The sequence below is a fragment of the Mustelus asterias genome, chromosome 24 (genome assembly GCF_964213995.1).
Source record: "Mustelus asterias chromosome 24, sMusAst1.hap1.1, whole genome shotgun sequence".
Lineage (NCBI taxonomy): Eukaryota > Metazoa > Chordata > Chondrichthyes > Carcharhiniformes > Triakidae > Mustelus > Mustelus asterias.
Genome location: NC_135824.1, coordinates 31,727,894 through 31,745,378, shown reverse-complemented (window position 1 = coordinate 31,745,378; position 17,485 = coordinate 31,727,894). Strand labels below are relative to the sequence as shown.

Sequence of the window (17,485 nt, the reverse complement as noted above, 5' to 3'; positions counted from 1 at the left end):
CCACCTCCCAGGAATGAAATTTTCATGGGAGCTAGAAAATAACCTAATAAGCAGGGCCTCAGAGGTGGTCATCTCCAGGTTCCTCCCAGTGTCACACGCACCAGCTTGGATAGAAATAGGAAGATAGAGTAGACAGTTGTGTGGCTGCAGAGATGGTGCAGGAGGGAGGGTCTTACATTCCTGGGACATTGGGACCAGTCCTAGGAGAGACGCAACCTGTACAGGTCAGGTTGGGTTGTTCTTGAACTGAGCCGGGCCCAGGCCCCCATGATGTGACTCGCTAGTGCTGTTCGTTGGCAGAGGTGTGGGAACCATGAGGTAACATGAGAGGAGGAAAACAAGGTACACAAGAAGTTGGGAGAGACTCATAGCACTGGAGTACAAAATAGTAAAGGGGGGAAGACGGAGTGTAATTAAGGTCTAAATTGGCTTCATTGTGCATGGATGTGATTGTAAGAGTGTTGTAAATAAGTTTGGTGATCTTGAGTTAGAAATCAGGAGATCAGAGTAAAATTGAAGAGGGAAGCAGAATTTCCACATAAAGTGCAACGTAATCATATGGAGTGTAGCCCTATAACAAATAACAATATATTAATATAAATTTCAATGTAATAATGTAATATAATATAATTTTTAATGTAAAATCTTTGGATTTTAAATTCATAGAATCCCTACAGTGCAGAAGGAGGCTATTCAGCCCATCGAGTTTGCACCGACCACAATCCAACCCAGGCCCAATCCCCACAACCCCATGCATTTACCCTAGCTAGTCACCCTGACACTCAGGGGCAATTTAGCATGGCCAATCCCCCTAACCCGCACATCTTTGGACTTTGGAAGGAAACCAGAGCACCCGGAGAAAACCCACGCAGACACAGGGAGAACGTGCAGACTCCGCACAGACAGTGACCCAAGCCAGGAATCAAACCTGGGTCCCTGGTGCTGTGAGGCAGCAGTGCTAACCACTGTGCCACCGTGCCGTTCAAATTGTTTGAATTTTTTTTAAATTCTATTCTTAAACACTTTGCCTATTCCCTTGCATTTACTATCTGTTTGCTCCATCAATCATATTGTTCATTAAGAGAAGCAACATTGTCTTCTACCTGCTTACTGGTCAAATTTCAAAGTTTGTGTTCGGAACCTCTCAGCCAGCCCTCACTCAATCCATTGACACACTAATGGCCCAATCAGATATTGGGTTACTGTCATGTCATGAAAAGCGAAGGCATTGATTTGTTACACCAGGAATGTGATATTATTGAGCCAAGCAACTCAATGGCAGGACTTTGCAGCCATTTCCACTGGCAGGATAATCTAGTCCCACCGACAGTGACCTCCCCCAGTGCCGCAGGTTCCCTAGTGGTGGAGGGGGTGAATGACAGGTAACCCCATTGACAGCGGCGGGACCTGAAGATCCCGCCTCCACCACCATGTAACACGCCACGGGGTGGGGGAGGGGTGGAAAATCCCACCCAATATCTGATTGGGCCATTAGTGTGTCAATCACCTTGAAATAGAAATAGATCAGGCATCCAGAAAATGCAGGGAATGACCAAAGTGTGTCCTTTAACTGGCAGTCTTAAAGGAACAAAGTACAGTCACGTGTAAACATTTTGAAAATGGAACCATAAAATGCCTACAGCGCAGAGAGAGGCCATCTGGCCCATCGAGTTTGCACCGACCCTAAGGGGCAATTTAGCAGATATAGATAAATGTTAGCTGGAGAATTCAAAGCTCATGGTTTGGCGAAACAGATTGAGCTATGGATGGATAGCTTTTTGTCAGCAAATTTTATGTGGTCAGTTAGAAAACTCAAATCACTTAAAGGGAAAATATAATTCCAGGTGGCATGCTCCTAGCCGTAGGCTGGCACTCCAGTGCCATTCTGAGGGATTGCTGCACTCTCGGCTATGCTTTTTAACAAGGGACATTAGAGGGTGGCCTGGTGTATCCCCTCGGGTGAACATAAAGACCCTATGACCATATTCAATGGAGAGGTGGAGGGTTTACCCACAATGTTCTGGTCGACATTTATCCCAGCCCCAGCAATGCCACAAAGCTGATTATATGGTCACTAGCTCATTGTTGTTTGTGAGCCCTTACTGTGTGTACATCAGGGGTACATTCTCTACATTACAACAGTGACTACAGTTCAAAAGTACTTCACTGACTATAAAGCACGCTCAGGCATCCTGAGGTTGTGAAAGGCACTATGTAAGTGCTAGTCTTTCCTTACATAAATGCTGGAAAATCTCAGCGGGGCTGACAGCATCTGGGGGGAGACAATAGTGTAAGAGTTTAACAACACCAGGTTAAAGTCCAACAGGTTTATTTGGTAGCAAATACCAAATACCAATGGCATTTGCTACCAAATAAACCTGTTGGACTTTAACCTGGTGTTGTTAAAACTCTTACTGTGTTTACCCCAGTCCAACGCCGGCATCTCCACATCGGGAGAGGGTAGAACCCAACGTTTCGAGTCTGGATGACCCTCCATCTGAAGTTTTGCTTTCATCCTGGTCATTCCGTATATTTTTCTAAGGCCATTTTCACAACATTTTCCCTTTATTTATTGACATGCGTGCAATCCGATTTATGAAAAAAATTATTTAGATTCTGATTAACCTCAAAAGAACACCTCCCATCAGTATGAGGTCACTTTGTTAGGCAGTGCCTGTATTGAAACAGGGAGAGTTCCATGGGTTCACCCTCAAAGGCCAACTGAGGACATTTTCTTTAGAAAGAGTTTAGAGTGTCACTTACAGAAGAAATTGGAGTAGATCTAACCATTGGAAAGGACTAAGACCAATGTAAATTTAGAATTGCACATTCGACCTGTAATAGTTGGTTGTTCTTTTTGGCCATGTTCAGTACGGCATCGTTAAGTCATGTTTCACCATCCTACTGTCTTTTTGTTTCAGGCAATACAGCAACAGAGTTCTTCAGAGACAGAAGGAGAGGGAGGGAATACAGCAGATGCCAGTAGTGAAGGCGAAGGGGGTGAAATAATAGATGAGGAGGGAAAAGCTAAAAGCAGAAATGAAAAAGCAGGCTCCAAACGAAAAAAAGCTACTTTCAAGGTAAAGGAATAGAATCTTTCCACATGCTCTAGGTATATGGTTAATGTCCTTTTTCAGTGTTGTTTTAGGTTAAAGCCATTCTCTCAAGATTGCTTCTTGTTTGGAAGAAAATTATATGGAATTAATCTTCTAAAATTGATCTTAGTCAGTATATTTATTGCGTAGTGATTCCTATTACCTAGTGACGCAGACTTTCATCTGTTTCCATAGCTAATAATTCCAGGAACAGGTCGCTAGTTAGCACTGCTGCCTCACAGCGTGACCCGGGTTCAATTCCAGCCTCGGGTCACTGTCTGTGTGGAGTTTGCACATTCTCTCCACACTTCCTCCGGGTGCTCCGGTTTCCTCCAAATATCGGTGGATTAGGTGGATTAGCCATGCTAAATTGCCCCTTAGTAGCAGGGTAAATACGTGGGTTACGGGGATAGGGTCCAGGTGGGATTGTTGTCGGTGCAGACTCGAAGGGCTGAATGACCTCCCCCTGCACTGTATGGATTCTATAAATCTCTATAAAGCTAGTCTGTTGCCAGGAGCTTGTAGTTTGAGGGGCACCACTCCTTATCAGGTGTGTCTGACCAGGAGTCTCTCCCACTCTTACCGCCAGCCATTGGTGTGTTTGGAAGGATTTTCAGGTTGACACACTCAACCTGTTTGACCGCGTTATGAACGCACCTTCCTTGGACACCAAGTCCTGGGGTGGGACTCGAACCTGGAGCTTCTGGCTCAGAGGCAGGGACGCTACCCACTGCACCACATGACCTCCACAATGTGTCGTAAACAGAAATCTTGTACACAAATGTTTGGATCTTACGTTTAGTTGGACTTATCAGGATTGCAGTCTGGGTTATATCAGTTCATCAATATGCCACAACAAACAAAGTAAACCACAGTTACCTTTAGCATTTTGTATTAACAACTTACATTTTGGCTTCATTGGTTCTCTTCCAGGACTCCTGTTTATATGGTATTCCTCCTTTAAGATTTGCTTTCCATTTTAAGTGAGGGCTTTCAAAGTTGCGTAGAAATAAACACTCTCACTCCATCTCCTGAACCAACTTGTAGGCCTTCCCTACCGTGAATTCCACCATCAGAGGTCTTTTTGTGAGAATGTGCTGGTGGAATGATTGTGGTCGGAATTCTCTGGCTGTTCACGCCGGCGGCATCTTCTGATCCTGCCGACAGCGCACCCTGTTGCGGGTTTCCCGGTGGCGTGGGATGGATTCAATAGGAAATCCCATCGACAGAGGTGGGACCAGAGAATCCCAACACCGGTGAACGGTGCACCGCCTCCGGCCGCGAGAAACACGCCGCCGCGAGGCCGAAAACGCCCCCTCTGTCTCTCTCTGGATACCCTTACCAGTAATGTTTCTCACGGTGAGTCAGTGGGATGCATTGTGTCAGCAAGCCATTAGAGCAATGAGACAGCTGAAGGCAAGGCTGGAATAACAGTAGTTAAAGCAGAGTGGTAAAACTCCCACACGGTGTGGTAAATGTGGAGCGGAAAGTGTAGTCTGGGAGCAATTAGTGTAAAGCACAGCGTTAAGCTCACATCAACAGTGGCTGCACTTCCTGTGGAAGCTCGTTCCAATGAAGGAAATGGGCACCAGATGTACACTCCGCTCAGAGCCAGACACAAGAGGATGTCTGGGTGTGATTGATGTTTGGGCCTTGAAGGCACCAGCACCATTACAGAGGCCGGAATTTTTAAAGGGTGAACCAGAAAAACGTCGATTGGGATTTTGATCCAGGCTCTCTCTGAGGAAGGCTGGTGAGGGTATGGATTAATGTACACATGCTAGACACCTCATAGCAGTAACAGGTTCTGTTCACTTTGAAGGAGTTTACATTGTTTTCTGTACCAATGGCTGGGACAACAGCATCTGCCCAAGCAGCATTCCTGCCACCTGTTTTAGAGCAGCTTGGAAGGGGAGACCACGGTGGCCTTGTGACAGGGCCAATCATGTTCAAAACAGGCAAAGATCCCAGAGAGCAACCTGTGCATACTAGATCCTGACCAGCTATGTGGGCCCTGCCTTATTCCCCTGGCCTTACTCTGACAGAGCTAGTGGTCTATCAGGGCCTGTGTACCTTCAGGACCCTCGGCTACCGTTTACCAAGTAGCAAAACTTGAGCATTTTGTCTCATTTTGCGACAGTAATAACTTACAATTATATAGTGACTGGAACGTTCCCACCATTCACTCCAGCAGGATTGTCCTAACCAGCTGCAGTGAGTGGAGACTTAGCTGGCCACTAAATTCTCCGACCTTGTTGATTTGATTTGATTTATTATTGTCACATGTATTAACATACAGTGAAAAGTATTGTTTCTTGCGCGCTATACAGACAAAGCATACCGTTCATAGAGAAGGAAAGGAGAGAGTGCAGAATGTAATGTTACAGTCATAGCTAGAGTGTAGAGAAAAATCAACTTAGTGCAAGGTAAGTCCATTCAAAATCTGATGGCAGCAGGGAAGAAGCTGCAGCGGGAGCATGGTATGAATGGCCAGTAACAACGCCCAGTGACTTTAAGCTAGGAAACTATCTCAAACTGTTTCACCAGCACGTAACACACTGACATCTACTGCAACCTTCTTGGCCTAGCATTTCTACCAGTCGATAGTAACCAGCACTCATTACCCAGAGGTTGATGTTTAGCTTAAACTTGGTGCATGTAAACTGGCTGATTCCTATCTGATTTGATTTGATTTATTATTGTCACATAAGAACATAAGAAATAGGAGCAGGAGTAGGCCATCTAGCCCCTCGAGCCTGCCCCGCCATTCAATAAGATCATGGCTGATCTGACGTGGATCAGTACCACTTACCCGCCTGATCCCCATAACCCTTAATTCCCTTACCGATCAGGAATCCATCCATCCGCGCTTTAAACATATTCAGCGAGGTAGCCTCCACCACCTCAGTGGGCAGAGAATTCCAGAGATTCACCACCCTCTGGGAGAAGAAGTTCCTCCTCAACTCTGTCTTAAACCGACCCCCCTTTATTTTGAGGCTGTGTCCTCTAGTTTTAACTTCCTTACTAAGTGGAAAGAATCTCTCCGCCTCCACCCTATCCAGCCCCCGCATTATCTTATAAGTCTCCATAAGATCCCCCCTCATCCTTCTAAACTCCAACGAGTACAAACCCAATCTCCTCAGCCTCTCCTCATAATCCAAACCCCTCATCTCCGGTATCAACCTGGTGAACCTTCTCTGCACTCCCTCCAATGCCAATATATCCTTCCTCATATAAGGGGACCAATACTGCACACAGTATTCCAGCTGCGGCCTCACCAATGCCCTGTACAGGTGCATCAAGACATCCCTGCTTTTATATTCTATCCCCTTCGCAATATAGGCCAACATCCCATTTGCCTTCTTGATCACCTGTTGTACCTGCAGACTGGGCTTTTGCGTCTCATGCACAAGGACCCCCAGGTCCCTTTGCACGGTAGCATGTTTTAATTTGTTTCCATTGAGATAGTAATCCCATTTGTTATTATTTCCTCCAAAGTGTATAACCTCGCATTTCTCAACGTTATACTCCATTTGCCATATCCTCGCCCACTCACTCAGCCTGTCCAAATCTCTCTGCAGATCTTCTCCGTCCTCCACACGATTCACTTTTCCACTTATCTTTGTGTCGTCTGCAAACTTCGTTACCCTACACTCCGTCCCCTCCTCCAGATCATCTATATAAATGGTAAATAGTTGCGGCCCGAGTACCGATCCCTGCGGCACGCCACTAGTTACCTTCCTCCAACCGGAAAAACACCCATTTATTCCGACTCTTTGCTTCCTGTCGGATAGCCAGTCCCCAATCCACTTTAACACACTACCCCCAACTCCGTGTGCCCTAATCTTCTTCAGTAGCCTTTTATGGGGCACCTTATCAAACGCCTTTTGGAAATCCAAAAACACCGCATCCACCGGTTCTCCTCCATCAACCGCCCTAGTCACATCTTCATAAAAATCCAACATGTTCGTCAAGCACGACTTTCCCCTCATGAATCCATGCTGCGTCTGATTGATCGAACCATTTCTATCCAGATGCCCTGCTATCTCCTCTTTAATAATGGATTCCAGCATTTTCCCTACTACAGACGTTAAGCTGACCGGCCTATAGTTACCCGCCTTTTCTCTCCTTCCTTTTTTAAACAGCGGCGTAACATTAGCCGTTTTCCAATCAACCGGCACTACCCCAGAATGCAACGAGTTTTGATAAATAATCACTAACGCATCCACTATTACCTCTGACATTTCTTTCAATACCCTGGGATGCATTCCATCCGGACCCGGGGACTTATCCACCTTCAGTCCCATTAGTCTACCCAGCACTGCCTCTCTGGTAACATTAATTGTATTAAGTATTTCTCCTGCTGCCAACCCTCTATCGTTAATATTTGGCAAACTATTTGTGTCCTCCACCGTGAAGACCGACACAAAAAACTTATTTAAAGACTCAGCCATATCCTCATTTCCCACTATTAACTCCCCCCTCTCGTCCTCCAAGGGTCCAACATTCACTCTAGCCACTCTATTCCTTTTTATATATTTATAAAAACTTTTACTATCATTTTTTATATTAATTGCTAGCCTAGCTTCATAGTCTATCCTTCCTTTCTTTATCGCTTTCTTAGTCTCTCTTTGTTGTTTCTTAAATTTTTCCCAATCACTTGTTTCTCCACTATTTTTGGCCACTCTGTACGCAGCTGTTTTTATTTTAATACTCTCCTTTATTTCCTTCGTTATCCACGGCTGGTTCTCCCTTTTCTTACAATCCTTGTTTTTTGCTGGAATACATTTTTGCTGAGAACTGAAAAGGATCTCCTTAAAAATCCTCCACTGTTCCTCAGCTATCCTACCTGCCAGCCTGCTCTCCCAGTCTACCTTAGCCAATTCATCCCTCATCCTATCATATTTCCCTCTGTTCAAACAGAGGACACTGGTTTGGGACCAAACTTTCTCCTCTTCCATCTGAATCAGAAATTCGACCATATTGTGGTCACTAGACCCAAGAGGGTCCTTCACAATAAGATCCTTAATTCTACCTACCTCGTTACACAATACCAGATCCAAAATAGCTCGTTCCCTCGTCGGTTCCGTAACATGCTGTTCAAGGAAACTATCCCGACAGCATTCTAAGAACTCTTCCTCCATTCCACCCTTACCGACTTGAGTCTGCCAGTCAATGTGCATGTTGAAGTCCCCCATGATTATTGCCGTTCCGTTTTTACACGCATCCCTTATCTGCTTGTTTATAGCCCTCCCTACCTCAACATTATTATTTGGGGGCCTATATACCACACCTACTAGTGTCTTTCTCCCTCTACTATTCCTCATCTCTACCCATAATGATTCCACGTTTTGTTCCTCAGAGCCTATGTCATCCCTCAGTACTACCCTGATATTATCTCTTATTAATAGCGCAACCCCACCACCTTTTCCTTCCTGTCTATTCTTCCTAAACGCCTGATACCCCTGGATATTCATCTCCCAGTCCTGGTCACCTTTCAGCCACGTTTCTGTAATGGCCACTAGATCGTACCCACTTGTGCTGATTTGCACCATCAACTCATTTACCTTGTTCCGAATGCTTCGTGCATTCAGGCAAAGTGTCCTTATTCCAGCTTTTATCTGGACCCGCTTTGATGAGTCGCGAACACCCTCTCCCTCTACTCCCTTATCTAAATTACCGCCTTCATTCACTTGCACCCTCTCCTCTACCATTAATTTTGTAATTCCCCTTACCCCTGCATCCTCCCCCCCATCAATTAGTTCCTTGATCCTAGTCAACTCTTCTAGCTCGACTCCCCCCAACCTATCTAGTTTAAATTCTCCCCAGTAGCCTTAGCCAACCTACCGGCCAGGATATTGGTCCCCGTGTGATTCAAGTTCCACCCGTTTTTTGTATACAGATCACCCCTGCCCCTAAAGAGGTCCCAATGGTCCAGGAACCTGAATCCCTGCCCCCTGCACCAGTCCCTCAGCCACACATTCATCTTCCACCTCACTCCATTCCTGCCCTCACCTTCCCGTGGCACAGGCAGTAATCCTGAGATTACTACCTTTGCTTTCCTCTTTCTCAGCTGTCTCCCTAATTCCCTGTACTCCCTTTTCATGACCCCTTCTCCCTTCCTACCCACATCAGCGGTACCAATATGTACCGCTACCTCAGGCTCCTCTCCCTCCCACCTCAGGATTTCCGGGACGCGACTAGCGACATCCTGGATCCCGGCCCCAGGGAGGCAGACCACCATGCGAGAATCCCGCCTACCTCCGCAGAAACGCCTGTCTGTCCCCTTCACCATCGAGTCCCCGATTAATACCGCCTTCCTCCTCTTTTCCTTAGCCCTCTGAGTTACAGGGCTGGACTCCACTGCGGAGACACGGCCACTGCTGCTTCCCCCAGGCGGGCTGTCCCCCCCAGCAGTACTCAAGCAGGAGTACTTGTTGTGCAGGGGCAAATCCACTGGGGTGCTCTCAACCACCCTAGCCTTACCCTTCCTGGCCATCACCCACTTGGCCTCCTCCCGTTGCCCTGGTGTGACCACCTGATGATAGCTCTTGTCTATCACCTCCTCATTCTCCCTCATCAGCCTAAGATCCTCGAGCTGCAGTTCCAGCTCCCTAACACGGTCCCTCAGGAACCGCAGCTCGACACACCCCTCACAGATGTGGATGTCCGGGAGGCCAGATGCCTCCAGGACCTCCCACATCCTACACTGGGAACAACACACTGGTTTCACACTCATACTGGACACTTTATGTCAAGTAAGACAGTGAAAAGTTAATAAGAGTGTAAGGAAACAAAAACTCACCCCTGCTCGTCCAAGCCCTGTGAGCCAAAGCCCTGACAGCTCACTCAACTTCCCACTCACTCTGCTGCCCGCTACGATGCTGCCCGCTGTATACTTTGGTGCGCTTTTAAACCCTCCAAAAACTTCCCCAGGCCTCTCCTGGCCCGACTTCCGGTTTTGAAAAAAAACCTCCGATTTTAAACCCAAAATTAACTGAAAAAATAAATAATTAATTAAAGTCAGAAAACCCACTCTCTTACCCTCAGCCTGCTCCTGGGAACAAATCCCTGATATTAACAACTGATATTAAACCCAAACAACTGAGATTAAACCCAAACAACTGAGATTAAACCTAAACAACTGATATTAAACCCAAACAACTGAGATTAAACCCAGAACAACTGATATTAAACCCAAACAACTGAGATTAAACCCAAAACAACTGAGATTAAACCCAAACAACTGATATTAAACCCAAACAACTGAGATTAAATCCAAACAACTGATATTAAACCCAAACAACTGAGATTAAATCCAAACAACTGATATTAAACCCAAACAACTGAGATTAAACCCAAACAACTGATATTAAATCCAAACAACTGAGATTAAATCCAAACAACTGATATTAAACCCAAACAACTGAGATTAAACCCAAACAACTGATATTAAATCCAAACAACTGAGATTAAACCCAAACAATTGAGATTAAACCCAAACAACTGAGATTAAACCCAGAACAACTGAGATTAAACCCAAACAACTGATATTAAACCCAGAACAACTGAGATTAAACCCAAACAACTGATATTAAACCCAAACAACTGATATTAAATCCAAACAACTGATATTAAACCCAAACAACTGAGATTAAACCCAAACAACTGAGATTAAACCCAAACAACTGATATTAAATCCAAACAACTGAGATTAAACCCAAACAACTGAGATTAAACCCGAACAACTGATATTAAATCCAAACAACTGAGATTAAATCCACAACAACTGGGATTAAACCCGAACAACTGAGATTAAACCCAAACAACTGATATTAAATCCAAACAACTGAGATTAAACCCAAACAACTGAGATTAAACCCGAACAACTGATATTAAATCCAAACAACTGAGATTAAATCCAAACAACTGAGATTAAATCCACAACAACTGGGATTAAACCCGAACAACTGAGATTAAACCCAAACAACTGAGATTAAACCCAAACAACTGAGATTAAATCCAAACAACTGAGATTAAATCCAAACAACTGAGATTAAATCCAAACAACTGATATTAAACCCAAACAACTGAGATTAAACCCAAACAACTGATATTAAATCCAAACAACTGAGATTAAACCCAAACAATTGAGATTAAACCCAAACAACTGAGATTAAACCCAGAACAACTGAGATTAAACCCAAACAACTGATATTAAACCCAAACAACTGAGATTAAATCCAAACAACTGATATTAAACCCAAACAACTGAGATTAAACCCAAACAACTGAGATTAAACCCAAACAACTGATATTAAATCCAAACAACTGAGATTAAACCCAAACAACTGAGATTAAACCCAAACAACTGAGATTAAACCCAAACAACTGAGATTAAATCCAAACAACTGAGATTAAATCCACAACAACTGGGATTAAACCCGAACAACTGAGATTAAACCCAAACAACTGAGATTAAACCCAAACAACTGAGATTAAACCCAAACAACTGAGATTAAATCCAAACAACTGAGATTAAATCCAAACAACTGAGATTAAATCCACAACAACTGGGATTAAACCCGAACAACTGAGATTAAACCCAAACAACTGAGATTAAACCCAAACAACTGAGATTAAATCCAAACAACTGAGATTAAATCCAAACAACTGAGATTAAATCCAAACAACTGAGATTAAACCCACAACAACTGAGATTAAACCCACAACAACTGGGATTAAACCCAAACAACTGAGATTCAATCCAAACAACTGAGATTAAACCCAAACAACTGAGATTAAATCCAAACAACTGACATTAAACCCAAACAACTGAGATTAAACCCAAACAACTGAGATTAAACCCAAACAACTGAGATTAAACCCAAACAACTGAGATTAAACCCAAACAACTGAAACTAAATCCAAACAACTGATATTAAACCCAAACAACTGAGATTAAACCCAAACAACTGAGATTAAACCCACAACAACTGAGATTAAACCCACAACAACTGGGATTAAACCCAAACAACTGAGATTCAATCCAAACAACTGAGATTAAACCCACAACAACTGAGATTAAATCCAAACAACTGATATTAAACCCAAACAACTGATATTAAACCCAAACAACTGAGATTAAATCCAAACAACTGACATTAAACCCAAACAACTGAGATTAAACCCAAATAACCGAGATTAAACCCAAATAACTGAGATTAAACCCAAACAACTGAGATTAAACCCAAACAACTGAGATTAAATCCACAACAACTGGGATTAAACCCGAACAACTGAGATTAAACCCAAACAACTGAGATTAAACCCAAACAACTGAGATTAAATCCAAACAACTGAGATTAAACCCACAACAACTGGGATTAAACCCAAACAACTGAGATTCAATCCAAACAACTGAGATTAAACCCACAACAACTGAGATTAAAACCAAACAACTGAGATTAAATCCAAACAACTGAGATTAAATCCAAACAACTGAGATTAAATCCAAACAACTGATATTAAACCCAAACCACTGAGATTAAATCCAAACAACTGAGATTAAACCCACAACAACTGAGATTAAACCCACAACAACTGAGATTAAATCCAAACAACTGATATTAAACCCAAACAACTGAAATTAAATCCAAACAACTGATATTAAACCCAAACAACTGAGATTAAACCCAAACAACTGAGATTAAACCCAAACAACTGAGATTAAACCCAAACAACTGAGATTAAACCCAAACAACTGGGATTAAACCCAAACAACTGATATTAAACCCAAACAACTGAGATTAAACCCAAACAACCGATACTAAATCCAAACAACTGATATTAAACCCAAACAACTGAGATTAAATCCAAACAACTGATATTAAATCCAAACAACTGAGATTAAACCCACAACAACTGAGATTAAACCCACAACAACTGAGATTAAATCCAAACAACTGATATTAAACCCAAACAACTGAAATTAAATCCAAACAACTGAGATTAAACCCAAACAACTGAGATTAAACCCAAACAACTGAGATTAAACCCAAACAACTGATATTAAATCCACAACAACTGAGATTAAACCCAAACAACTGATATTAAACCCAAACAACTGAGATTAAATCCACAACAACTGAGATTAAACCCACAACAACTGAGATTAAATCCAAACAACTGATATTAAACCCAAACAACTGAAATTAAATCCAAACAACTGAGATTAAACCCAAACAACTGAGATTAAACCCAAACAACTGAGATTAAACCCAAACAACTGATATTAAATCCACAACAACTGAGATTAAACCCAAACAACTGAGATTAAACCCAAACAACTGAGATTAAACCCAAACAACTGATATTAAATCCACAACAACTGAGATTAAACCCAAACAACTGATATTAAACCCAAACAACTGATATTAAACCCAAACAACTGATACTAAATCCAAACAACTGATATTAAACCCAAACAACTGAGATTAAATCCAAACAACTGATATTAAACCCAACAACTGCGATTAAACCCAAACAACTGATACTAAATCCAAACAACTGATATTAAACCCAAACAACTGAGATTAAATCCAAACAACTGATATTAAACCCAAACAACTGAGATTAAATCCAAACAACTGAGATTAAATCCAAACAACTGATACTAAATCCAAACAACTGATATTAAACCCAAACAACTGATACTAAATCCAAACAACTGATATTAAACCCAAACAACTGAGATTAAACCCAAACAACTGATATTAAACCCAAACAACTGATATTAAATCCAAACAACTGATATTAAACCCAAACAACTGAGATTAAATCCAAACAACACATGTATTGGTATTCAGTGAAAAGTATTGTTTCTTGTGCGCTATGCAGACAAAGCATACTGTTCATAAAGTACATAGGGGAGAAAGAAAGGAGAAGGTGCAGAATATTGTGTCACAGTCATAGCTTGGGCGTAGAGAAAGATCAACTTAATATAAGGTAAGTCCGTTCAAAAGTCTGATGGTAGTAGGGAAGGAGCTGTTCTTGAGTCAGTTGGGACGTGATCTCAGACTTTTGTATCTTTTTCCAAATGGAAGAAGGTGGAAGAGGGAATGTTCGGGGCGCGTGGGATCCTTGATTACGCTGGCTGCTTTTCTGAGGTAGCGGGAAGTGTAGACAGTCAATGGCTGGGAGGCTGGTTTGTGTGATGGACTGGGCTTCTCTTGTCAGAGAATCACGGTGGCACAGTGGTTAGCACTGCTGCTTCACAGCACCAGGGACCCGGGTTCAATTCCCGGCTTGGGTCACTGGCTGTGTGGATTTTGCTCTTCTCGCCGTGTCTGCGTGGGTTTCTTCCAGGTGCTCCGGTTTCCTCCAATAGTCCAAAGATAGTCCATGCTAAATTGACCCTTAGTGTCAGGGGGATTAGCAGGGAAAATACATGGGATAATGGGGATAGGGCCTGGCTGGGATTGTTGTTGGTGTAGACTCGATGGGTTGAATGGCCTCCTTCTGCAATGTAGGGATTCTATGTAATCTAGAACTCAGGGTCACGGTTTTAAAAAAAAGGTCACTTGTTTAAGACATAGATGAGAGGACATATTTTCTCTCAAAGGGCTGAGAGTCTCTGGAATGCTCTTCCTCAGAAGACAACGGAAAAAGTCTTTGAATATTTTTAAGGCAGAGCTAGATAGATTTTTGATTAACAAGGGGATGAAGGGTTAACAAGGGGGTGAAAGGTTATCGGGGTAGGTGGGAATGTGGGTTGAGTTTACAGTCAGATCAGCCATGATCTTATTGAATGGTGGAGGAGGATCGAGTGGCCTACTCCTGCTCCTGTTGTATGTTTGTATGTAACTGATATTCCTACCGGATATAACACAACACCATTCGTGGGAATTGGCTGCCTTGTACTTTTCTCCAAAACAAACACCTTCCCTGGAAACCTGACGTTATCCGTAGCTGGGATTCTCCAGTACCGCTGCAGCGAATGGAGCTGAGTGTCACGTTCTCCATTCTCGCCGGCAGTGCGGGGCGGGAACCAACGGGATCGGAGAATTCCCCCCTCCTTTGTCTGTGCAACAGCAAAGGGACATAGCTTTGACCTCCCAGACAATTGCATCCCACTCTTCCGGATTCACGGGGTGGTGAATGCTGTTCAAACCTGTACAGGGCGATATTTTAACAAATCCACAAGACTCTGACATAACTCTTCTACCGAGCAGATCCATCTACTCCCTGTATGTGGAAATCAACGCACTCTGATATGACAAGAGTTATTTACAATATTCACAGTGTTCCTATGGAGTAAAACGAGTTGTTTCTGAAGGTCACACTCGAAGGATGATCTGTGAGTAAAGTTCCATGTTGTCCTAAATCGCTAAGTTCAAGGAGAGGGGGGCGCAGGCCAATGTGAAACCAAAACTACACAGATTGTGTTCACCTCAACAGATGGAATAAATGTATCTTCAGCGTCCAAGCAACTTTGCTGTGATTTCTAAAGCAGTCTTGTGTCTGGGAAAATGTTCTTATTTTATTCATTCTGGGGATGTCAGCTTCATTGGCAAGGCTGCCACTCGGTGCTTCTTCCAATTCGCTCTTTGACCTCCTGCAGTCATGTGGTGAAGGTTATTCCACACTGTTGTTAGATTGGGGAGTTCCAGGATTTTGACTCCGCGATGAAGGAACGGCGATACATTTCCAAGTCAGGATGGTGTGTGACTTGAAAGGGAACCCGCTGGTGGTGGTGTTCCCATGCTTCTGCACCCCTTGTCCTTCTGGACTGTAGAGGTCACAGGTTTAGAAGGAGCCTTGAGAGGTGCTGTATCTTGTACATGGTATACACTGCTGCCCCTGTTCATTGGTGGTGAATGTTTAAGGTGGTGGATGAGGGGGTACTAATCAAGCCGGCTGCTTTGTTCAGATGGTGCCGAGCTTCTTGAGTGTTGTTGGAGTTGTACTCATCCAGGCAAGTGGAGAGTATTCCATCGCACTCCTGACTTGTGCCTTATACATAATGGAGAGGATTTGGGAAGTCAGGTGGTAAGTTACTTACCGCAGGCAGCTTCAGAAAAGCTTGGTTGTTTTAAAACTTTTGTTGGGGGGTCTTTATTTCCACCTGTTAGAGACTCAAGGACTGATTAGGAACAGTCAGCATGGCTTTGTGAGTGGAAAATCATGTCTCACAAATTTGATTGAGTTTTTTGAAGGGGTAACCAAGAAGGTAGATGAGGGCCGTGCAGTTGATGTTGTCTACATGGACTTTAGCAAGGCCTTTGACAAGGTACCGCATGGTAGGTTGTTGAATAAGATTAAATCTCACGGGATCCAGGGTGAGATATCTAAATGGATACAAAATTGGCTTCTTGACAGAAGCCAGAGGGTGGTTGTAGAGAGTTGTTTTTCAAACTGGAGGCCTGTGACCAGCGGTGTGCCTCAGGGATCAGTGCTGGGTCCTCTGTTGTTTGTCATTTGTATTAATGATTTGGATGAGAATATAGGAGGCATGGTTAGTAAGTTTGCAGATGACACTAAGATTGGTGGCATAGTGGACAGTGAAGAAAGTTATCTCCAATTGCAACAGGATCTTGATCAATTGGGCCAGTGGGCTGACAAATGGCAGATGGAGTTTAATTTAGATAAATGCGAGGTGATGCATTTTGGTAGATTGAACCAGGGGCAGGACTTACTCAGGTAATGGTAGGGCGTTGGGGAGAGTTACAGAACAAAGAGATCTAGGGGTACATGTTCATAGCTCCTTGAAAGTGGAGTCACAGGTGGGCAGAGTGGTGAAGAAGGCATTCGGCATGCTTGGTTTCATCGGTCAGAACATTGAGTTGGAATGTCTTGTTGAAGTTGTACAAGACATTGGTAAGGCCACACTTGGAATACTGTATGCAATTCTGGTCACCCTATTATAGAAAGGATATTATTAAACTAGAAAGAGTGCAGAAAAGATTTACTAGGATGCTACCGGGACTTGATGGATTGAGTTATAAGGAGAGGCTGGATAGACTGGGACTTTTTTTCTCTGGAGCGTAGAAAGCTGAGGGGTGATCTTATAGAGGTCTATAAAATAATGAGGGGCACAGATCAGCTTGATAATCAATATCTTTTCCCAAAGGTAGGGGAGTCTAAAACTAGAGGGCATGGGTTTAAGGTGAGAGGGGAGAGATACAAAAGTGTCCAGAGGGGCAATTTTGTCACAGAGGGTGGTGAGTGTCTGGAACAAGCTGCCAGAGGTAGTAGTAGAGGCGGGTACAATTCTGTCTTTTAAAAAGCATTTAGATAGTTACATGGGTACGATGGGTATAGAGGGATATGGGCCAAATGCGGGCAATTGGGATTAGCTTACGGGTTTTTTTTTAAAAAAGGGCGGCATG

General features: G+C 43.3%; 1 protein-coding gene across 1 annotated transcript in view; it reads left to right on the top strand.

Moving 5' to 3' along the window:
* hdgfl3 (HDGF like 3) overlaps positions 1–17,485 on the top strand; it is a 137,705-nt gene that overhangs the window by 103,329 nt on the left and 16,891 nt on the right. Inside the window, exon 4 of the mRNA XM_078241535.1 lies at positions 2,922–3,080. Within this exon, the coding sequence (XP_078097661.1) occupies positions 2,922–3,080 (159 nt within the window). The remainder of the gene's footprint in view (positions 1–2,921; positions 3,081–17,485) is intronic.